Source organism: Heterodontus francisci, chromosome 10 (genome assembly GCF_036365525.1).
Source record: "Heterodontus francisci isolate sHetFra1 chromosome 10, sHetFra1.hap1, whole genome shotgun sequence".
Taxonomy (NCBI): Eukaryota; Metazoa; Chordata; class Chondrichthyes; order Heterodontiformes; family Heterodontidae; genus Heterodontus; species Heterodontus francisci.
The window spans coordinates 91,606,141-91,629,782 of NC_090380.1; the positions used below are offsets into that span (position 1 = coordinate 91,606,141).

The 23,642-nt window shown below is 43.1% G+C and overlaps 1 protein-coding gene across 2 annotated transcripts in view; it reads right to left on the reverse strand.

Moving 5' to 3' along the window:
- Positions 1-15,074: 15,074 nt before the first annotated feature.
- Positions 15,075-23,642, reverse strand: part of zgc:152951 (uncharacterized protein LOC569013 homolog) — a 94,347-nt gene continuing 85,779 nt past the window's right edge. For both annotated transcript variants that reach the window (XM_068041046.1, XM_068041047.1), the window contains exons 9-11: positions 20,283-20,372; positions 18,543-18,686; positions 15,075-15,722 (exon numbers count right to left, since the gene is read on the reverse strand). In XM_068041046.1, the coding sequence (XP_067897147.1) occupies positions 15,594-15,722; positions 18,543-18,686; positions 20,283-20,372 (363 nt within the window). In that variant the 3' untranslated portion in view covers positions 15,075-15,593. The remainder of the gene's footprint in view (positions 15,723-18,542; positions 18,687-20,282; positions 20,373-23,642) is intronic.

A 23,642-nucleotide genomic window follows, 5' to 3' on the forward strand; every position in this document is an offset into this window, starting at 1 on the left:
CTGTCATACTCTCAGAATCATACTTTACAGACAATGTCCCAGACGCAGCAATCACCATCCCTGGGTATATCCTGTGCCACCAGCAGGACAGAACCAGCATGGGCAAGGAAATCTGCTGATTACCACCTACTGCCCGCCCCCCCGCCACCTCCCCCCCCCCCCCCCCAACTTAGCTGATGAATCAGTACTCCTTCATGTTGAACACCACTTGGAGGAAACACTGAGGGTGGCAAGGGCGCAGATGTATTCTAGGTAGGGGACTTCAATGTCCATTACCAGGAGTGGCTCAGTAGCACCATTACTGACCGAGCTGGCCGAGTCCTAAAGGACATAGCTGCTAGACTGGGTCTGCAGCAGTTGGAGAGGGAAGCAACAAGAGGGAAAAACATACTTGACCTTGTCTTCATCAATATGCCTGTCACAGCTGCATCTATCCATGACAGTATTGGTAAGGAGTGACCACCGCACAGTCCTTGTGGAGACAAAGTCCTGTCTTCCCATTGAGGATACCCTCCATCGTGTTGTGTGACGTACCACCATGCTAAATGAGAGAGATTTCGAACAGATCTAGCAATGCAAAACTGCATCCATGCGGCCCTGTGGGCCATCAACAGCAGCAGAATTGTACTCAACCACAATCTGTAACCTGATTACCATCAAGCTGGGGGATCAACCCTGGTTCAATGAAGAGTGCAGGAGGGCATGCCAGGAGCAGCACCAGGCATACCTCAAAATGAGGAGTCAACCTGGTAAAGCCACAACCCAGGACTAGTTGCATGCCGAACAGCATAAGCAGCATGTGATAGACAGGGCTAAGCGATCCCACAACCAATGGATCCGATCTAAACTCTGCAGTCCTGCCACATCCAGTCGTGAATAATGCTGGACAATTAACTAACTGGAGGAGGTAGTTCCACAAACATTGCCATCCTCAATGATGGGGGAGCTCAGCACATCAATGCAAAAGATAAGGCTGAAGCATCCATCTTCAGCTAGAAGTGCCGAGTGGATGATCAATCTCTGCTGGCTCCTGAAGTCCCCAGTCTTCAGCCAATTTAATTCACTTTGCGTGATATTCAAGAAACAACTGAAGTCACCAGATGCTGAATGATTGACCTCCAACAACCACAACCATCATCCTTTGTACAAGGTACGACTCTGGCAATAGCACTGAAGACCTGTCCTCCCGAACTAGCCACACCCCTAGCCAAGCTGTTCCAGTACAGCTACAACACTGGCATCTACCTGGTAATGTGGAAAATTGCCCAGGTATGTCCTGTGCACAAAAAGCAGGACAAATCCAATCTGACCAATTACTGCCTTATCAGTCTACTCTCAATCATCAGTAAAGTGATGGACGGTATCGTCAACATTGCTATCAAGTGGTACTTATCAATAACCTGCTCAGTGGCGCCCAGTTTGGGTTCCACCAGGGCCACTCAGCTCCTGACCTCATTACAGCCGTTGTTCAAACATGGACGAAAGAGCTAAACTTGAGGTGAGGTGAGAGTGACTGCCCTAGACATCAAAGCAGTATTTGATCGAGTATGGCATCAAGGAGCCCTAGCAAATCTGGAGTAATGGGAATCGGGGGAAAACTCTGTTGGTTGGAGTCGTAACTTGCACAAAGGAAGATGGTTGTGGTTATACAGTCATAGTCATAGAGAGAGACGGCACTGAAACAGGCCCTTCGGCCCACCGAGCCTGTGCCGACCATCAACCACCCATTTATACTAATCCTACATTAATCCCATATTTCCTACCACATCCCCACCTTCCCTCAATTCTCCTACCACCTACCTACACTAGGGGCAATTTACAATGGCCAATTTACCTATCAGCCTGCAAGTCTTTGGCTGTGGGAAGACACCGGAACACCCGGCGGAAACCCACGCGATCACGGAAAACTTGCAAACTCCGCACAGGCAGTACCCAGAACCGAACGCAAGTCACTGGAGCTGTGAGGTTGCAGTGCTAACCACTGCGCCACTGTACCGCCCACTGTGGTTGTTGGAGGTCAATCATTTCAGCTCCGTAACATCACTGCAGGAGTTCCTCAGGGTAGTGTCCTAGGCCCAATCATCTTCAGCTGCTTCATCAATGACCGACCTTCCATGATAAGGTTAGAGGTGGGGTTGTTCGTAGATTGCACAATGTTCAGCATCATTCACGATGACACAGATACTGAAGCAGTCTGTGCAGAAATGCAGCAAGACTTGGACAATATCCAGGCTTGTGTTGATAAGCGGCAAGTAACATTGGTGCCACATAAGTGCCAGGCAATGACCATCTCCAACAAGAGAGAATCTAACCATCTCCCCTCGACATTCAATGGCATTACGATTGCTGAATCCCCCCGCTGTCAACATCCTAATGGTTGCCATTGACCAGAAACTGAACTGGAGTAGCCGTATAAATACCGTGGCTACAAGAGCAGGTCAGAGGCTAGGAATTCTGCAGCAAGTAACTCCCCTCCTGACTCCCCAAAGCCTGTCCACCATCTAGAAGGCACAAGTCAGGAGTGTGATGGAATACACTCCACTTGCCTGGATGGGTGCAGCTCCAACAACACTCGAAGCTCGACACCATCCAGGACAAATCAGCCCACTTGATTGGCACCCCGTCCACAAACATTCACTCCCTCCACCACTGACACACAGTGGCAGCAGTGTGTACCATCTATAAGATGCACAGTAGCAATGCACCAAGACTCCTTAGAGAGCACCTTCCAAACCAGCAACCTCTATCACCTAGAAGGACAAGAGCAGCAGAACACTAGGAACACCACCACCTGCTAGTTCCCTTCCAAGCCACATACCACCATCCTGCCTTGGAACTATATCGCTGTTCCTTCGCTGTCACTGGGTCAAAGTCATGCAACTCCCTTCCTTACAGCACTGTGGGTGTACCTACCCCACATTGACTGCACTCAAGAAGGCAACTCACCACCACCTTCTCAAGGGCAATTAGAGATGGGCACTAAATGCTGTCCTAACCAGCGACACCTACCTCCCTTGAATGAATAAAAAAAGGAATCTGACAAAATATCAGTGGAGGCAATGGATAGGGTAAAAGTTGAGAGGGAGGAGGTACTGGAAGGACTGTCTAAGCCTGGGATAGATAAGTCACCTGGTTCAGTTGGCTTGCATTGCATCTTGCTAAAGGAGGTGGGGATGGAGATAGCAGAAGGGCTTGCCGTAATCTTTCAATCAATCTTAGATATGGGGGAGGTGCCAGAAGATTGGAGAAAAGCAAATGTGACACCCTTATTCAAGAAAGGGTGTAAGGACAGTCCTAGCAACTACAGGCCAGTTATTTTAACATCAGTGGTGGATAAGGTTTTAGAAACAATGATCAGAGGGAAAAAAATCAACAGGCACTTGGAGAGGTTTGAGTTAATTAAGGATATCCAGCACAGATTTGTAAAAGACTGATCATGTTTGACTAATAGAACTTTCTGATTTAGTAACAGAGGAGGTTGATGAAGAGAATGCAGTGGATGTTGGACTATATGGATTTTAAGAAAGCGTTTGATAAAGTACCACATAAAAGGCTGTTTAACAAAATTGAGGCTCATGGAATAGGAGGATCAGTGGCCAACTGGATAAAAATATTGGCTCAAGGGCAGAAAACAGCAAGTTGTGGTAAATGTTTTTTTTCAGACTTGAGGATGGTAGACAGTGGTGTTCTCCAAAGGTCTGTGCTAGGACCACTGCTTTATTTGCTATATATAAATGACTTGGATATTGGAATACAGAGCAAAATTTGCCAATGATACCAAACTTGGAGGAGTTGTAAACAGTGAGGGTGATACGAATCACCTGCAACAGGACACGGGCTAGCAGAACAGCAGACAGGTGGCAGATGGAACTTAATACAGACAAATGTGAGGTAATGCATCTCAGCAGAAGGGATGGGATGAGACAATATAAACTTAATGGGACAGTTCTAAAGAGTGTGCAAGAACAGGGACTTTGGGGTGCATGTGCATCAATCTTCAAAGGTGGCAGGGCATATTGAGAGAGTGGTTAGCAAAGCATATGAGATCTTGGGCTTCATAAATAGAGGCATAGATACAAAAGCAGGGAAGTTATACTGAACTTTTATAAAGCTCTGGTTAGGGCCAACTAAAATATTACATCCAGTTCTGGTCATCACACTTTAGGAAAGATGTGAGAGTCTTTGAGAGGGTGCAGAGGAGATTTATCAGAATGGTTCCAGGGATGGGGGACTTCAGTTACATGATTAGGTTGGAAAAACTAGGTTGTTCTCATCGGAGCAAAGAAGATTGAGGGGAGATTTGATAGAGGTGTACAAAATTATGACTGACTTAGATAAATTAGAGAAGGAAAAAAATTGTACCATCTGTTAATGCGAACAAGGACTAGGGGACACACACTGAAGGTTTTGGACGAGAGATGCAGGGGGAATCTGAGGAAGAACTTCTTTACACAGTGAGTGGTAATGACCTGGAAGTCGTTGTCCATAAGGGTGGTGAAAGTGGAAACAAGCAATGGTTTCAAAAGGAAATTGGGCACTTGAAGAAAATAAACTTCTAGGGCTAGGGTGATCGATCGAGGGAGTGGGACTGACTGGATTACTCTGCAAAAAGCTGGCATGGACTCTGGGCCAATTGGCCTCCTCCTGTGCAATAAATGACTGACTAGGGGTATAGTGTGCCCCATCAAAGAAAAACGTTACAAAATTCAAGATCTTATTTGAAGACAGGAGCGGCGGCTGATGGACCTGCTCTCGTGCTCTCCGCGCGCTGAGACTCAATAAAAAAACTTAGTGACATCATGGGAAATCTGCAAGCTGATTGGTTGGGTGAGTAGCAGCTGTTAATGCATTTAAATAGCTTTAAAAAAGGGAAAGTTTTTTTGAAAAAAAAACCTCTGGCGATAAGGTCAGTACTACTAAAGTTTTTTTTTAAATTCAGTGTAACTTATTAAGGACTTTAGATTGTAGTGGGTAGAACAAGGCCCCTAGTGTAATTAGTATTCTTTAATTAAGGGAGTAACTCATTAATCTAAGGGTAAGTCATGGCAGGAGAGCTCAGCCCCGTGATATGCTCCTCCTGCACTTGTGGGAAATCAGAGACGCTTCCAGTGTCCCTGACGACCATGTGTGCAGGAAGTGTATCCATCTGCAGCTACTGGCTACCCACATTACGGAGCTGGAGCTGTGGGTGGATTCACTGTGGAGCATCCGTGATGCTGAGGACATCGTGGATAGCATGTTTAGTGAGGTGGTCACACCGCGGGTAATGCAACACAGGCAGAAAAAGGATGGGTGACCACCAGACAGAGTAATAGGCGCAGGCAGGTAGTGCAGGAGTCCCCTGTGGCCATTCCTCTCTCAAACAGATATACTGCTTTGGATACCGTTGGGGGGGATGACCTCCCAGGGGAAAGCAGCAACAGCCAAGTTTGTGGCACCACGGAGGGCTCTGCTGCACAGCAGGGGTGGAAGAGCGAAAGTGATCGGGGATTCTATCGTAAGGGGTGCAGATAGGCGTTTCTGTGGCCCGCAAATGAGGCTCCAAGATGGTATGTTGCCTCCTTGGTGCTAGGCTCAGAGCGGCTGAAGGGCATTCTGAAGGGGGACGGTGAACAGTCAGAAGTTGTGATACACATTGGTACCAATGACATAGGTAGAAAGAGGGATGAGGTCCTGCAACAAGAATTTAGGGAGCTAGGTAGCAGATTAAAAAGCAGGACCTCAAAGGTTGTAATCTCTGGACTACTCTCTGTGCCAAGTACTAGCGAGTATAGGGATAGGAGGTTAGAGCAGATGAATGCGTGGCTGAGGAGATGGTGCAGGAGGGAGGGCTTTAGGTTCCTGGATCACTGGATCTGTTTCTGGTAAAGGTGGGACCTGTACAAGTTGGGCCAACATCCTTGCTGGGAGGTTTGCTAGTGCTGTTGCGGGGAGTTTAAACTAATTTGGCAGGGAGATGGGATACAGAGTGGAGGTGCAGTAGGGGGTGAGGCACAGTCAAATATAGAAGCGAAACTGAGTCTGTCTGGAAGGCAGAGCAAGTATAGACCTGTTAAGGAACAAGTGAAAAATGCAAGGCTGGATTGCATATACTTTAATGCAAGGAGTCTTACTAATAAGGCAGATGAATTGAGGGCGATGATTAGCACATGGGATTATGATCTATCATAGAGACATGGCTGAGGGAGGGGCAGGATTGGCAACTCAATATTCCAGGGTATAGACTCTTCAGGCGTGATAGGGGAGGGGATATAAGAGGAGGTGGTATTGCACTGTTGATCAAGGAGTAAATTACTGCAGTAAGGAGGGATGATATCTTAGAAGGAGGCCCAATGGGTAGAACTTAAGAACAAAAGGGGGGCAATCACTTGGCTGGGCGTGTACTACAGGTCTCCAAACAGTCAGGGAAAGATAGAGGAACAGATGTGTAGGCAAATCGCAGAGAGGTATAAAAATAATAGGGTAATAATAGAGGATTTCAACTTACCTAATATCAACTGGGATAGTCTTAGTGCAAAAGGCTTAAAGGGGGAGGAATTCTTAAAACGCATACAGGAGAGCCTTTTGAGCCTGTACGTTGAAAGTCCTACAAGAGAAGGGGCAGTACTGGACCTAATCCTAGGGAATGAAGCTGGACCAGTGGGAGACCATTTCGGGGATGGTGACCATAACTCTTAAGATTTAAGGTAGTTATGGAAAAGGACAAAGACGGGCCAGAAATAAAGGTGCTTAATTGGGGGAAGGCTAATTTCAATTTGATAAAACAGGATCTGGCCAAAGTGGACTGGGAGCAGTTACTTGGAGGAAAGTCTACATCAGGCCAGTGGGAGGCATTCAAAGAGGAAATAGTGAGAACTCAGAGCCAATATGTACCCTTTAAGGTGAAGGGTAGGACCAACAAGACCACGGAACCCTGGATGTCAAGATATATAGAGTGTTGGATCAGAAAAAAAAAAGGAGGCTTATGGCAGATTCGGAGTATAGAAAGTGTGGTGGGGGGGGGTGGGGTACTTAAAAAAAAAAAAAAAAGTAATTAGGAGAGCGAAGAGGGGACATGAAAAAACATTGGCGGTCAATATACAGGAAAATCCTAAGGCGTTTTATAAGTATATCAAGGACAAGAGGATAACCAGGGAAAGAGTAGGGCCCATTAGGGACTAAAGTGGCAATCTGTGTGTGAAGCCAGAGGACATAGGTAAGGTTTTAAATGATTACTTTTCATCTGTTTTTACGGTGGAGAACGACGATGTAGGTGTAGATATTAGAGAGAGGGATTGCGATATACTTGAACATATTAACATTTCAAAAGGAGGAAGTATTCGATGCTTTAGCGGGCTTGAAAGTGGATAAATCCCCAGGTCCAGATGAGATGTATCCCAGGCTGTTGTGTGAGGCAAGGGCGGTGATAGGGGCACTGACACAAATTTTCAGATCCTCTCTGGCCACGGGAGAGGTGCCAGAGGACTGGAGGACAGCGAATGTGGTACCATTGTTCAAGAAGGGTAGCAAGGGTAGACCAGGAAATTACAGGCCGGTGGGTCTAACATCAGTGGTTGGGAAACTATTGGAAAAAATTCTGAGGGAAAGGATTAATCTCCGTTTGGAGAGGCAGGGATTAATCAGGGATAGTCAGCACGGCTTTGTCGGGGAGATCGTCTCTAACTAACTTGATTGAATTTTTCGAGGTGACTAGATGTGCAGATGAGGGTAAAGCAGTTGCTGTAGTCGACATGGACTTCAGTAAGGCTTTTAATAAGGTCCCACATGGGAAATTGGTTAAGAAGGGGCGGCACAGTGGTGCAGTGGTTAGCACCGCAGCCTCAGCTCCAGCGACCCGGGTTCAATTCTGGGTACTGCCTGTGTGGAGTTTGCAAGTTCTCCCTGTGTCTGCGTGGGTTTCCTCCGGATGCTCCGGTTTCCTCCCACATGCCAAAGACTTGCAGGTTGATAGGTAAATTGGCCATTATAAATTGCCCCTAGTATAGGTAGGTGGTAGGGAAATATAGGGACAGGTGGGGATGTGGTAGGAATTATGGAATTAGTGTAGGATTAGTATAAATGGGTGGCTGATGGTCGGCACAGACTCGGTGGGCCGAAGGGCCTGTTTCAGTGCTGTGTCTCTAAACTAAACTAAACTAGGGTAAGAGCCCATGGGATCCAGGGCAATCTGGCAAATTGGATCCAAAATTGGCTTGGTGGCAGGAAACAGGGTAATAGTCGAGGGTTGTTTTTGCAAGTGGAAGCCTGTGACCAGTGGTGTACCACAGGGATTGGTGCTGGGACCCTTGCTGTTTGTAGTGTACATTAATGATTTGGACATGAATATAGGAGGTATGATAAATAAGTTCGCAGATGACATGAAAATTGGTGGTGTCGTAAATAGTGAGGATGAAAGCCTTCGATTACAGGATGATATAGATGGGCGGAGCAGTGGCAAATGGAATTTAATCCTGCGAAGTGTGAGGTGATGCATTTTGGGAGGACTAACAAGGCAAGGGAATATACAATGTACTTCATAGGGTGCTACAATCCAGAGTGTCAGAGGGACCTTAGTGTATTTGTCCATAGATCACTGAAGGCAGCAGCACAGGTAGATAAGGTGGTTAGGAAGGCATATGGGATACTTGCCTTTATTAGCCGAGGCATAGAATATAAGAGCAGGGGGGTTATGATGGAGCTGTATAAAATGCTAGTTAGGCCACAGCTGGAGTACTGTGTACAGTTCTGGGCACCACACAATAGGAAAGATGTGATTGCACTGGATAGGGTGCAGAGGAGATTCACCAAGATGTTGCCTGGGCTGGAGCATTTCAGCTATGAAGAGAGACTGAAAAGGCTAGGGTTGTTTTCCTTAGAACAGAGAAGGATGAGGGGGGGCATGATTGAGGTATACAAAATTATGAGGGGCATTGATAGGTTAGATAGGAAGAGACTTTTTCCCTTAGCGGAGGGGTCAGTAACCATGGGGCATAGATTTAAGGTAAGGGGCAGGAGGTTTAGAGGGGATATGAGGGAAAACAAAATTTCACCCAGAGGGTGGTTGGAATCTGGAATACATTGCCTGAAGTGGTGGTAGAGACAGGAACCCTCACAACATTTAACAAGTATTTAGATGAGCACTTGAAACACCATAGCGTACAAGGCTACGGGCCAAGTGCTGGGAAATGGGACTAGAATAGTTAGGTGCTTGATGGCTGGCACAGACACGATGGGCCAAAGGGCCTGTTTCTGTGCTCTATGACTCTATTTTAATATGTTATACCATCTTTATATCTCTACCATTAATAAGGATACGCATTTAATTTCCAGCCTGTAAAAACAAAAGCCCTGATATTTGTTCTGTACAATCCTGACTTGTGGCAGAAAGAGTTTGGATTTGACAATGCTAATGGCCAAAACTTTATATCAGTATGACAAGTTTGACACTGGTAAGCTCACTGGAGATCTAATTGTGATGGCAAAGTAAGACCTGTGTGAACGAGCCCAGACCCCAAATTCTGTTTAATGTTCTGCATCGGATGTTACAAAAAATTCCAACAATAACCTGCATTGCCTACTTATTCAAAATAACTTCTCCATCCAAAGGTCTGCTGTGAAGCAGTGTGTTTACTGTATAGTAACTCATGCCTTAAGACTTAATTTGCAAGAGTCTGAGTGAGGAACTGAAAGTAAGTTTGTGCTGAGAGTAAATGGAATTTAGCCTAAGCGGGAGTTGGTGGTAATGGCTGTCCTGGCTTAACTGGAATCTGTGTGCATATAGAACTACAGTGAGATTAAGTGACAAGTGTTAATTAAATTAGCTTGATACAAAAACAGGAAATACTCAGCATTACACTTATTGCAAGCCACGATTACCTCTTACCCATAAGGATTCTATTCCTTCCGGTTTTTCTGTCTCTCATCTACTCTACCACTATCTTCCACCAGAGCCACTGAAATGTTCTCTTTTGTCATTAACTGAGGATTCCCCTTCACTGTGTTAGGTAGGATCGTTGGCCAGGTTTATCAATTCCCATGCTTCTGTTCTGACCTGCAGAAACGATAGGGTCCTCACCTTCCACCCTATCAGTATCCGCATTCACCATATTAACATTTTAAAAATTGTTCTTGGGATGTGATTATCGCTGGCAAGGTCATCATTTTATTGCCCATCTCTCATTGCTCTTGAGAATGTGGTGGTGAGCTGCCTTAAACTGCAGCACTGCATGTGGTGTAGGTACAGCCACAGTGCTGCTAAGGAGGGAGTTCGAGGACTTTGACCCAGTAACAGTGAAGGAATGACGGTATAGTTTCAAGACAGGATGGTGTGTGACTTGGAGGGGAATTTGCAGGTGGTGGTGTTGCCATGCATCTGCTGCCCTTGTCCTTCCAGGTGGTACCTGGAGGTACAGTAGCATAGTGGTTATGTTACTGGACTAGTAATCTAGAGGCCTGGACTAATGATCCAGAGACATGAGTTCAGCAACTGGGGAATTTAAATGCAGTTATCAAAATAAATCTGAAGTTCTTAAGCTAATATCAGCAATGATGACCATGAAACTACCAGATTGTCAGAGAAAACCCATCTGGTTCATTAATGTCCTTTTAAGGCATGGTTCTCAGTGGGTGGGGGGTGTCTGCAAAAAGTTTCAAAGTGTCTGCCAAAAATACGGCCCTGTGCCTGCATGCTGCCACTTTCACCATCCTCCACTTTTGGCTTCACCATTGTTAAAATCTAACTTTACCTGATCTTTTTTTTCTTGCCACCTTTCAACTGCTGTCTCTTCAGCCTGGTCTTGTTGCATGGTGGTAAATGCAACAGTTGTGCTGCTACTTGTTTGCTGTATCGACCTGCACACAGTGCAGTTGTATGTTAGCGGCACTGGAGCCAGTCAGCAGCCCTTGAAGGAGCAGGTAAGGCATGTGAGGTAGGCCTCAAAGCAGGGGAGTGGGGGTGGGGTTGTAGATCGGGGTTAGAGTGAAACAGTTCAGCATTATGCTTAAGTTCAGGATGGGAGGCAGCTATGCTCCTTGGTGCCTGCTATCTGGCAATTTGATCCGCAAGTGATCAGGCCATGCTCATGGCAGGCAAAGAGTGGTTAGAAATGATTCGAGGCAATGGTGGGTGTCAGGTTTATCATCCACGAGTTAAGGTGGATTGCAGCTCTTCTCAATACATGAAACAGTGTATAACCAGCAGCATCCACGGTATGTCGCATATTTAAACTAACGTGTGACTTCTAATGCATAAGATTCACAGGTCTCCTGGTTTCATCATTTTACAACTTTATCCCCCTTACACAATGTAGATGTTGCTTTTTTTGATTTCCATCTCTAAAGTTCCTATGTGCAACCTTTCTTGGGAAGGCTATTGGGCTTTTAAGGTTGCATGTACAAGCAGGTGTATACAAGCAAGCAAAATACAATGGATGCTGGAAATCTGATAGTAAATACAGAAAATGTTGGAAAATATTCAGTGTTTCCAACATTGGAATTGACCATTGTTCACCAGAAACAAGTTTTAAGAACATAAATTGGAGCAGGAATAGACCATAAGTCCCCTCCAGCCTGTTCTGCCATTCAGTATGATCATGGCTGATCATCTGCCTCAACTCCATTTTCCTGCCCGTTGCCCATATCCCTTGATTCCCTGAGTGACCAAAAATCTGTCTATCTCTGCCTTGAATATATTCAATGATGGAGCATCCACAACCCTCTGGGGTAGAGAATTCCAAAGATTCACAACACTTTGAAGAACTTTCTCATCTCAGTTCTAAATGATCTACCCCTTATCCTTAGACTCTGCCCCCATGTTCTAGATTCTCCAGTCAAAGAAAACCACCTCTGTGTCTACCCTGTCAAGCCCCTTCAGAATCTTGTATGTTTCAATGAGATCACCTCTCATTCTTCAAAACTCCATAGAGTATAAGCCCAATTTACTCAGCCTCTCTTCATAGGACAACCCTTTCATTCCAGGAATTAATCTAGTGAATATTTGCTGTGCTGCCTACAAGGCAAGTATATCCTTCCTTTGATATGGAGACCTAAACTGCACACACTACTCCAGGTGTGGTCTCACCAAAGCCATGTACAATTGTAGCAAGGCTTCCTTATTCTTGTACTCCAACCCCCTTGTAATAAAGGCTAACATGCCATTGGCCTTCCTAATTGCTTGCTATACCTGCATGCTAACTTTGTGTTCCTTTATATGAGTAGACCCAAGACCCTCTGAACATCATTTACAAGTTTCATGCCTTTTAAAAAAAAAAAAATCTGCTTTTCTATTCTTGCTACCAGAGAATAACATCTCATTATACTCCATCTGTTACCTTGTTACCCACTCACTTAACCTGTCTTTATCCCTTTGCAGCCTCTTTGTAGCCTCCTCACAGCTTGCATTCCCATCTAGTTTTGTATCAGCAAACTTAGATACATTATTCTCGGTCTCTTTGTCTGCCATTAGTATAGCTTATAAGTAGCTGACGCTGCCAGCCATTGATCCTTGTGACACCATTAGTACAGCCAGCCAACTTGAAAATGCCCCATTTATCCCTACTCTTTGCTTCCTGTCCATTAACCAATCCTCTATCCATGCTAATATATTACCCCCAACTCCATGAGCTGTTATCTTGCATTTTGTGTGGCACCTTATTGAATGCCTTTTGGAAATCCAGGTATACTATATCTACTGGTTCGCCTTTATCTACCCTACCAGTTACATCCTCAAAAAACTAATAAATTTGTCGAACACTATTTCCCTTTCGTAAAACCATATTGACTTTGTCTAATAGTACTATGATTTTCTAAGTGCATTAAGATTTTCCCAATGACTGATGTGAGGCTAATTGACCTGTCATCCCGTTTTCTCTCTCCCTCCTTTCTTGAATAGCGTTGTTACATTTGCTAACTTCCAATCTTTTGGGAATGTTGTAGAACATAGGGAATTTTGGAAAATCGTAACCAACACATTCACTATCTCTGCAGCTACCTCTTTTAGAGCCTTAGGATATAGGACATTGGGTTCTGTGGATTTTTTGGATTGTAGTGCCTTATGTTTCTCCTTATTAGCCCCTTGATTACCCTTTATTTCTAATATAATTTGTCTCCAACTGTGAAGACAGATGCAAAACATTTGTTCAGCATCTCTGCCATTTCCTGATGCCCCATGGTAATTTCTCCTGTCTGTGCTCTAAGAGACCAATGTTTACTTTAGCTATGTTTTTTATATATTTGTAAAAGCTTTTGCTCTCTTGTTTTTATATTCATGGCTAGTTTACTCTCATTCTGTCTTTTCCTTTTTTGAATCAACTTTTTGGTCACCCTTTGCTGGCTTCTAAAACACTCCCAATCCTCAAGCTTACTACTATTCTTTGCAACATTATAAGCCGCCTCTTTCTAATCTAATACTATCCATAACTTCCCTAGTAAGCCAGGGGTGTGGATCTTTCTTGCTGAGTTTTTGTCTTTTTAATAGAATGTATTTTTGAACATTTGAAATGTCTCTTTTTAAATGTTTCCCACTGTTTACCGCCATACCTGTTAGAATATTTACCCAATCAAATCAAAAGGGAATTAGATTGTTATATGAAAAAGATGAATGTGCAGGGTTACGGCATTAAATGAATTGCTCTTTCAGACAGCCAGAGTGGACACGATGGGCCGAATGACTTCCTTGTGCACTGTAACAGCTCTGTGATTTTGTGAACCTTAGCCAGCTCCTCCCTCAAACCTGCGTAATTGATAAGTTTGATTGTTGTTTGGGACTGGAGTATGTCGCTTTCAAATTTAATATGCAATTCAATTATATTATGACCACTTTCTCCCAATTGATCTTTTACAATGAGGTTGCTAAATAATCCTGCCTCATTGCACAATAGTAGATCTAAAATAGCCTTATATGTTGGTTCCACAACATATTGTTCCAGGAAACTGTCATGAAAGCCGCCTTAAAAACTCATCATCTAGACTACCTCTGCCAATTTCATTTGTCTAGACTATTATAAAGATTAACGTTTCCCACAATTATTACATTGCCTTTGTTTACAACCTCCAATTACTTCTTGCTTAATCCTCTGTCCAATGGTATAACTACTGTTAGGGGCCTATAAACTACTCCCACTGATGTTTTATGACCCTTCTTATTCCGAATCTACTGATTCTACTTCCTGATCATGAGTCAAGATCCTTTTTTGCTTCTGTCCTTATGTCATCTTTTCCTATCAGGGCTGCTCCTCTTTCTTTTCCATTTTGTCTGTCTTTTCAAAATGTTGTGTGCCCTGGAATATTTATTTCCCAACCTTAATAATCTTATAATCTTTGGCCTCCTTATCTCAAGAGACAATGGGTAAGCGCCTGGAGGTGGTCAGTGGTGTGTGGAGCAGCACCTGGAGTGGCTATAAAGGCCAATTCTAGAGTGACAGGCTCTTCCGCAGGTGCTGCAGAAAAATTTGTTTGTCGGGGCTGTTACACAGTTGGCTCTCCCCTTGCGCTTTTGTCTTTTTTCCTGCCAACTGCTAAGTCTCTTCGACTCACCACACTTTAGCCCCGCCTTCCCAACCTTGCTCACCTTATAAACATGTCACTATAATAGCAATTCGATCTAAACCATTTATCGTTATTTGTACCATTAGTTTATCTGTTATTGCGAATGATTCACGCATTCAGATAGTCTTTTTTTAAAACTATTCTTTGCATGGTCCTGATGCACTATTACCATTAATCTCTGTCCCTACCTGTCCCACTCTGCTTGTCTTTATCCAAATCGCTACACCAACATTTCTCTTTAGATTTATAAATCTATCTTTATCTGAACTCTCCCCACTCCCCTTTGCAACCCCCCACCGCCTTTTAGTTTAAAGACCTCTCTACAGACCTAGTTATAAGATTCACCAGGTCACTGATCCCAGTGGTGCATGACTCTGGTAACAATCCAGAGATTACTGAGGCAAATGCCCTAGAATTGCCAGCAATGGCACAGATGATTGCACAAAATATGCTCCGACTTTGAGAGCTGAGATTGGAACTCCTGCCGGGCTCAATCAGCCCCATGAAGCATTTTAATCCAATAAAAACAAATAAAATGGTTGAGATAGATATTGTTTTGCATTATGACTTTATTGAGATTCAGGCGATATGTAGAAAAATAATATTTAGATCATTACAGTGCATCCCTTATAGTCTTTAGTTAATGAACAATTATAAAAAGGGCATTTAACAGTTACTGTATTTCCAGATACATTCTTTGAAGATAATGGTGACAATGAGAAGAATGGTAACACACTATTGATTTTTAAAAAAAGTCTGGGTAAAATGTAATTTCAGATCCCAGTCTAAGAAGGAGGAAAAAAAGTAAAAAGGATCCCTTTCAGTTATCCTGACACACTAAAGAAAAAAAAATACGAATTTTGAAAACCGCCATAGCATTGTTTGAGAGAGCTTGAATCCGTGCACAAAGTTAAGTAATCTAACAGAATAATCAGTTATTTCCAGAAATTTATATTAAGCTTTCTATTTAAACCAGATTTGAATAGATAAGTGTATAACAACATACGCAATAAGAGCAGTAGATTGGCTGCTCGCATGAATATTCCAATAACTTCCCCTTCGACCTCTCATCAGTCTTTAGAATTTGTTGACCAGTCATATGGAATGCTAGTAATTTTGACATTCCCTTGATGCAGGAGTTCTTGCAGTGCTTTCTTCTTTGGTGAATCTCCTATATGCTCTATGATCCAATTCAACAACTGTACAAGGGAACAAAGTACAAATAGGTTAAACTAAATTGAAGAATAAAATTCAAGTATTATGAAAATCAACGAGATGGGGTTTAATCTTTAAGAAAAGGGACATTTACTTGCTATCGGTAAGGACTTTATAAATATAAGCACCTTATCACCTTCAGACACCCCAAAATACTTCACATCCAATCAACTGCATAAGTAAACACAGTCAATTTGCATACAAGATCTTGCAAATGAGATGAATAAGCAGTTAATTTGTTTCTTTGGTGGTTCTCAGATTGAGGAGAACACTGGGGGAATACTGTTCTGCAATAGTGCAATAAAATGGGCAGCGAAGTGGTTAGCACCGCAGCCTCACAGCTCCAGGGACCCAGGTTCAATTCTGGGTGCTGCCTGTGCTGAGTTTGCAAGTTCTCCCTGTGACCGCGTGGGTTTTTGCCGGGTGCTCTGGTTTCCTCCTACTGCCAATGACTTGCAGGTGATAGGTAAATTGGCCATTGTAAATTGCCCCTAGTGTAGGTAGGTGGTAGGGAATATGGGATTACTGTTCTTCTTTGGCCTCCTTATCTCGAGAGACAATGGGTAAGCGCCTGGAGTGGCTATAAAGGCCAATTCTGGAGTGACGGGCTCTTCCGCAGGTGCTGCAGAAAAATTTGTTTGTCGGGGCTGTTACACAATTGGCTCTCCCCTTGCGCTTTTGTCTTTTTTCCTGCCAACTGCTAAGTCTCTTCGACTCACCACACTTTAGCCCCGCCTTTATGACTGCCCGCCAGCTCTGGCGAACGTTGGCAACTGACTCCCACGACTTGTGATCAATGTCACAGGACTTCATGTCGCGTTTGCAGACGTCTTTAAAGCGGAGACATGGACGGCCGGTGGGTCTGTACAGTGAGCTCACCACTGGTATCAATGTGTCTTTGGGCATCCTGCCATCTTCCATGAGGCTCACATGGCCAAGCCATCTCAAGTGCCGCTGACTCAGTAGTGTGTATAAGCTGGGGATGTTGGCCGCCTCGAGAACTTCTGTGTTGGAGATACGGTCCTGCCACCCGATGCCAAGTATTCTCCGGAGGCAGGGAACATGGAATGAATTGAGACGTCGCTCTTGGCTGACATGCGTTGTCCAGGCCTCGCTACCATAGAGCAAGGTACTGAGGACACAGGCTTGATACACTCGGACTTTTGTGTTCTGTGTCAGTACGCCATTTTCCCACATTCTCTTGGCCAGTCTGGACATAGCAGTGGAAGCCTTTCCCATACACTTGGATTACTGTAGGGTTAGTATAAATGGGCGGTTGTTGGTCGGCACAGACTCTGTGGGCGGAAGAGCCCGTTTCAGTGCTGTATCTCTAAAAATGGTTTATGTTCACCTTCAACAATACAGCAGCTCCTCAACAACAATTTTCAATTATATAGCGCCTTTAATGTAGTAAAACGTGCCGAGGTGCTTCACCAAAGCATTATCAAACAAAATTTGACCGTTACAAAGATATTCGAACAGTATATCAAAAGTTTGGTCAAAGAGAGAGGTTTTAATGAGGGCCTCTCTTTCCTCCTTTAAGACAAAGAGGGCTAGGGAGGGCATTTGAATTTAGAACCTAGGTAGCTGAAGGTACGGCCGCCTATTGTGGAGCGATTAAAAGTGGGGGTGCGCAAGAGGCTAGAGAAGCGCAGAGATCTCTGAGGGCTGAAGGAGATTACAGAAGTAAGGAAGGACAAAGTCATGGAGGATTTAAAAACAAGGATGAGAATTTTAAACTTGAGAAGCTCCTGGTCTGGTTAACACATATAGGTTAGTGAGCACAGAGATAATAGGTGAACAAGACTTGATGCAAGTTAGGGTGCAGGCAGCAGAGTTTTGGATAAGCTCAAGGTTATGTCGGGTGGAAGATGGGAGACTGGCTAAGACAGCGCTGGAATATTCAAGTCTAGAAGTAATAAGGATGACTGTTTCTGTAGCAGATGAGCTAAGGAATTGAGTAATGATAGAGGTGAAAGTAGGTGGTCTTAGTGATGGTGTGGATGTGTGATGGAAGCTCACCTCTGGGTCAGCTGCAGAGTGTTGCCAGGGAGAGTAATGGAGGCAGTGGCTAGAGAATGGAGTTTGTTGCAAGGACCAAAGGCAATGGCTTGAATCTTCCCGATATTAAGTTGGAGGAAATTTCTGCTCATCCAGTACTGGATATTGGACAAGCAGTGTGGCAAATTAGATAGTGGAAGAGTTGAGAGGTGGTTGTGAGGTAGAGCTGGGTGTTGTCAGTGTAAATCAGTGTTTTCTGATGATGTCTCCAAGGCGCAGCAAGTAAACAGAAATAGGAGGGAGCCAACGTGTTCCCAGGAGGCAATTTGACAATTTTTAAATATTATGAGGCTGGGAAAGCCTCATTTTGATCCATAATTTCAAATTTAACTTGAGCCAGTCTGGTTTCCTGGGCCTTGGAAAACCTGTCAGCGAAAAGACGAGGACTGCTGGATTTACCACTTACGCACATGATCCAGAGTGCCTGCTTCACCCACCCACCAGGATTAGATAAAACCTTGCCCGCGCCCCCCCCCCCACCACCCCGACGCTTCTGATCTCACAACTCCCTCCTCCGCCTCTAATCGCTCCCTTCCTCCGCTTGCCCACAGCCTACCTGCCTGACTTGCTGTTGAATTTGGCAGAGTTTGATGGAAGTCAGTTCTTCTGGGTTGCCTAACCTCCTGGCTCAGAGTAAAAATCCAGCCCAATGTCTCAAAATATAGTGTTATGAATATACTTTATCAGTCTGTATTGACTCTTGTTCAATAACGGGGTGAAAAGTCACAAGATAATGTCTTTACCTTTTCATCTGTTCCACCAAAATCAACCTTGTACCATGTGAAAATTTGGCTCACGCGAACTTCCTTTTTGGACATATCAACTTGGCAGCCATCAGGGCCATCAAGAAAAGCTTCAGCTGAAATCTTCAGCTGTTTGTCAATTTCCTGAAATTGTTAAATAAAATACATTTTTGATTTACCATGTTCTACATCATCTGCTTCCCACCCCCCCAATTTTCTTTTCAAGGCCTTGACTTGCACCTGGGTAAGGTTCCAGAAACCCTCCAGTGCCTTATCTACGTGGCCAGTGTTTCATGTGTGCACCCAATGAATGTCGGAAGACCGTTGTGTTGTGGGCAAAACAACCAAGCCCAATTTTATCCACGATCGACGCCTGGATACATACACTCTCTGCAGGGATCACTCAGTAGTCTGGTTGACCTTGCCTTTCCCTAACTTGGAAGCACACAGTATTGTTTCCCAGCTAAGATCACCTAACTTAGCATAGGCCAGCAATTAAATGTGCAAATGTCTGGTAAATTGTGCATTTTTTTTTTACATTTAAAGATGGGACTTGTACTTAGATATTCTGTGAGCAACCTTCAAACTCTTAAGTGAATCATGTTCTAAGCCTGCTTTTTATGTTTGTGAGCTTTCTGATTCAAGACAGACAGTGGAGTTCATATCCTCTGTGGGCCACTCAGTTTGCCTTGCTATCAGCATTATGGCCAGCAAGTTTTGTGTTGCAGCTTTCCATCATGAGATTTAAAATATTAAAACAGGATTCTATAACGTCAAAGCATAGAATGGTTACAGCACAGGAGGAAAACATTTGGCCCATCAAGTCCATTCCGGCTCTCTGCAAGAGCAATTTCAATAGTTCACTCCACTGTGTTTTCCCCACAGCCCTGGAAATTTTCTCTTCAGGTGCTTATCCAATTCCCTTTTGAAAGCCATGATTGAATCTGCCTCCATCATGCTCTCGGGCAGTGCATTCCAGATCCTAACCACTCGCTGTGTAAAAAAAAAAAGCTTTCTCATGTCACCTTTGGTTCTTTTGCTAATCACCTTAAATCTGTGTCCTCTGGTTCTTGACCTTTCTGCCAATGGAAATCATTTCTCTCTCTACTCTGTCTAGACCCCTCATGATTCTTAACACTCCTATCACATCACCTCTTAATCTTCTCTAAGGAGAACAACCCCAGCTTCTCCACATAAAGTCCCTCATGCCTGAAACCATTTTCAAATCTTTTCTGCACACTCTCAAGCCTTCACATCCTTCCTGAAGTGCAGCACCTAGAATTGAACGCAATACTCCAGCTGAAGCCAAACCAGTAATTTATAAAGGTTTGTTATAACTTCCTTGCTTTCATAGCTATGCCTCTAATTATAAAGCCCAGGATCCTGTTTTCGTTTTTAACTGTTTTTTAAACCTGCCCTTCCACTTTCAAAGATTTGTGCAGATCTAACCCTGGTCTCTCTGTTCCTGCACCTCCTTTAGAATTGCCTCCTCTTGTTCTTCCTATTAAAAGGTATCACTTTGCATTACTCTGCATTAAATCTCATCTTCCTTGTGTCCACCATTCCACCAGCCTATCTGTCCTCTTGAAATCTATCATTATACTCTTCACAGTTCACTATATAGAATGATATAAGTATGGGCAGTTAGTTACCAGGTTTAAAATTCCAGTGCAGAAGGTGACAAAAGTAAGTGACAAAAAAATCTTTGAACAGTTCTTCAAAATTATATTAGAAACAAACCTGGGCAGAGTAGGTCTTGATTGGAGGGCAACTTAGAACTCCACAGTTCAAAGCAAAATGAATAAGTGGTTCCCCTTCCTCCAATGTAGCCTGAAAAATTAAAACTGGAGTCACAATTAAAAAGTAATATACTGCGGATACTTGTTTAGAACAGTGTAGGAGGCAGAGGTCAGAGTGGGGCAGGGAATTAAAATGACAAACAGCCTGAAGCTTAGGGTCACGCAATATAGAGGGGACCACATCACGAGCAGCGAACACAGCATACTAAATTGAAAGTACACGTAAATCACTATTTCATCTGGAAGGCGTGTTTGGGGCTTTGGAACTCTGTCCTTGCTCTTCTACACTATTCTAATGAAGCTTGAGGAACAGCACCTCATCTTTCGATTCGGCACTTTACAGCTTTCTGGACTCAATATTGTGTGCAACAATTATAAATCATAACCACTGCTCCCATTTTCTCAGACGGCATCTGTTGGTAATGATTCTGCTATTGCCATTTATCTCTAGATGCGTCTGTTGTTTCTTTACTTATCCCATTACTACCCCCCTTTTGCCTTGCACCATCATCCCTTTTGTCATTTAATCTCTCCTGCCTTCCACCTTATCACAGACTTTGCCTTTTATTCTTTCCTCCCCTCTACCTTTCCCTGTCTTTATACTTGTTCAAAACCTGTTACATTTCTAACTTTTTCCTATCCTGATGAAATGTCAAGGACCTGAAACATTAGCTTTATTTTGCTCTCCTATTTCACTGATTTCCAACACGTATAAAATGTCTGAAATATATCATCTCAAATGTGTGACAAGTACACAGAATTTGCATGCCATTATTAACCTTTAAATGCATATGCCTTACATCATCAGTTCTGATTGATTTATTTTGATTCTAAAAGATAAGACTTTCAGCTTATGAGATGGTAAACTTAGTATTTTCAAAACAGTGTAACAAACTTAATCACTAACTATTAAATGTGATATCACAACAGTTGATTTCAATGAGTGCATGGAGTCTTATAGAAGTCAGCTTAAAATATGACCCAAATAAATGTGGAACTGTGAAGAAAGATTAAAAATACTAAAACTTTGAGCTAATTACAAATTGATGTAGTAATTTGTAAGAGACAGTAATATTTTAATCAAAATGTGGTTGAGATCGAAAGGCTATCCAACCCAGGAGCATCGATAGTTTAAATCAGGGTTGTCTAACCTTTTCGCGAGGCGGGGGGCGCATTACAATTTTGTCTTTCGTGGTGGGCCGATGAGACAATTTTAGAAAGATAAAGGCATTAAAAAAAATGTCACTATTAATCTAAACAACAACAAATGTGCATTTTTGTGAAGAAGCTTTAAATGAAAAGATTAATGTATTGACTTACTTCCTCATGACTATGTTGGACACTGATTTAGTGAGATATTTGGCATTTGTTTTGCTTGCACAAGTAGTCAATGTCTGCCTGCACACTTGTAGCAATGTGGAGTATTCCAGATAGATGTCCATCTGTCAGGAGTGATCTTGATCGATCACTCTCCCTCCCAGTGTTTTGAAAAGCTGTGAGTGTGTGTCACAACCTGACATTGATTGATGACATCAGGGTTTGCCACCTTTTGAAATGCAGAGAAACTAGAAGTTTTCCAAGCAACAGTTTGTAATTTAAGGGGCCTGGATTGTTTAATTGTTCTGTGGTATTAAAATGAGAGAGGATACCAGGAAAGAAAGTTGCTATTGTGTTTACTGATAAAGATCTTGATGGCATCTGTAACATCCATGGGGTGGGGGGATGATGAAATTACTGAAGGAAATGTAAGCATTTGCTGATAGTTAAGACAGTTTCTAATATCCTGGTTTGAATAATCAAATGCCTCATTGGACAATTGTAGCTAAAGGTGAATTTTGATAGAACAGTACTATCTCTTCAATGAAACATCCTGCCCACCTCAAAGAAAGATATAAAAGTTGTGATTTGGTGCTGCAGCCGGGCAACTTGGTCAGTTGCTGAAGAGTACAATCAATGGGAAGTGACTACTCACTGGGTGATCATATGTATAACTCCTTGTCACGTATTTGTGACTAACAGGTGTATTGTATTATTAACTAGTATTCCTATCCAACCTAGTAAAGACAGTGTTTAATTTGGGCTTTGAACATTGTCTCATTATTTATTCAGTAGAGTAACCTGTCAAGGGATAGAAGGTTACATCTTACAAATTGTATGCAAGGTTTGGTTTAGGGAACAGAGTAAGGATAATATTTTTGTGATTTACTTGGTTTTACAATAGAATGTGGAGAATCGTTATTTCAGTGGTCATTTATGTCACATGTAAATAGCATAAACCATGACTTGAATATGATTAGTTTTGAGTATTGCTGATAATAGAAACATGTCGAAACTTTTCGTCTTGCACTCAGGACAATCCGCAAGAATACTAATGTAAGGCAAAACAACAACTTTATACTGTATGAGAAGAGAGTGCTGATTGGTTGTCAAGTGAACTCTGATTGGTAGAGGCTTTGCCATGTGGAGTGCACCAGTTTACGGTGACTGACAGTTAACTGCCAAGCCTTGTTTGAAATTTAAACCAAGCAGCTTGACTCTGGTCAAGGCTAAGAATTACGCTGACAACTAATTTAAGATTGTCAGTAGGGTTCACAGTGTGGTGCATTTGTGTGTACTAGAAGCTACATATGTTAATACACCAGGGCTCTGTTCTTTGCAGACAAAGAATATGTACACACATTGTGCCTGTTTCAGCTAAACAAAATGAGTGATAGCCATTCGCTGGTTCATTCCTCAGGGCAATGGCTTAACCAATCAGAGTCGAGCTGCCTGGTTTAAATTTCCAACAAAGCTTGGCAGTTAACTGTCAGTCACTGTAAACTGGCGCATTCTCCATGGCAACTCCTCTACCAATCAGCACTCTCTTCCCATACAGTATGCAGTTGTTGGTTTCTCCTTACATTGGTATTCTTGCAGTTTGTCCTGATGACTGCAAAATGAAAAGCTTCGACAACATGTCCCTATTTTCAGCAATACTCAAGTTCTGTACTACCAAACCACTGTAAGATTAGTTTCCTGTGTAGTTCATCTTTTCAAAAGTTGTCAGCTCCTTTACTGTAATATTTAAAATATTCATCTGAAAATTTAGTTGGATCAGTCCAATGTTTCAAGTAAGATTATCCTCTGCCCCAAACAAACTCTCGGCTTAGACATTTGAATCACTTGGCTACATTGGGCAGGTGTAGCTAACTCTTAATATTGCTAGATTATTTTGATTTTTAGTTTGAAAGAAATCTTTTCTGATAGAATTTGATGAGACTTAAACAGTTCCATCTCAGGCAGGGTACAGGCACATGTTGCT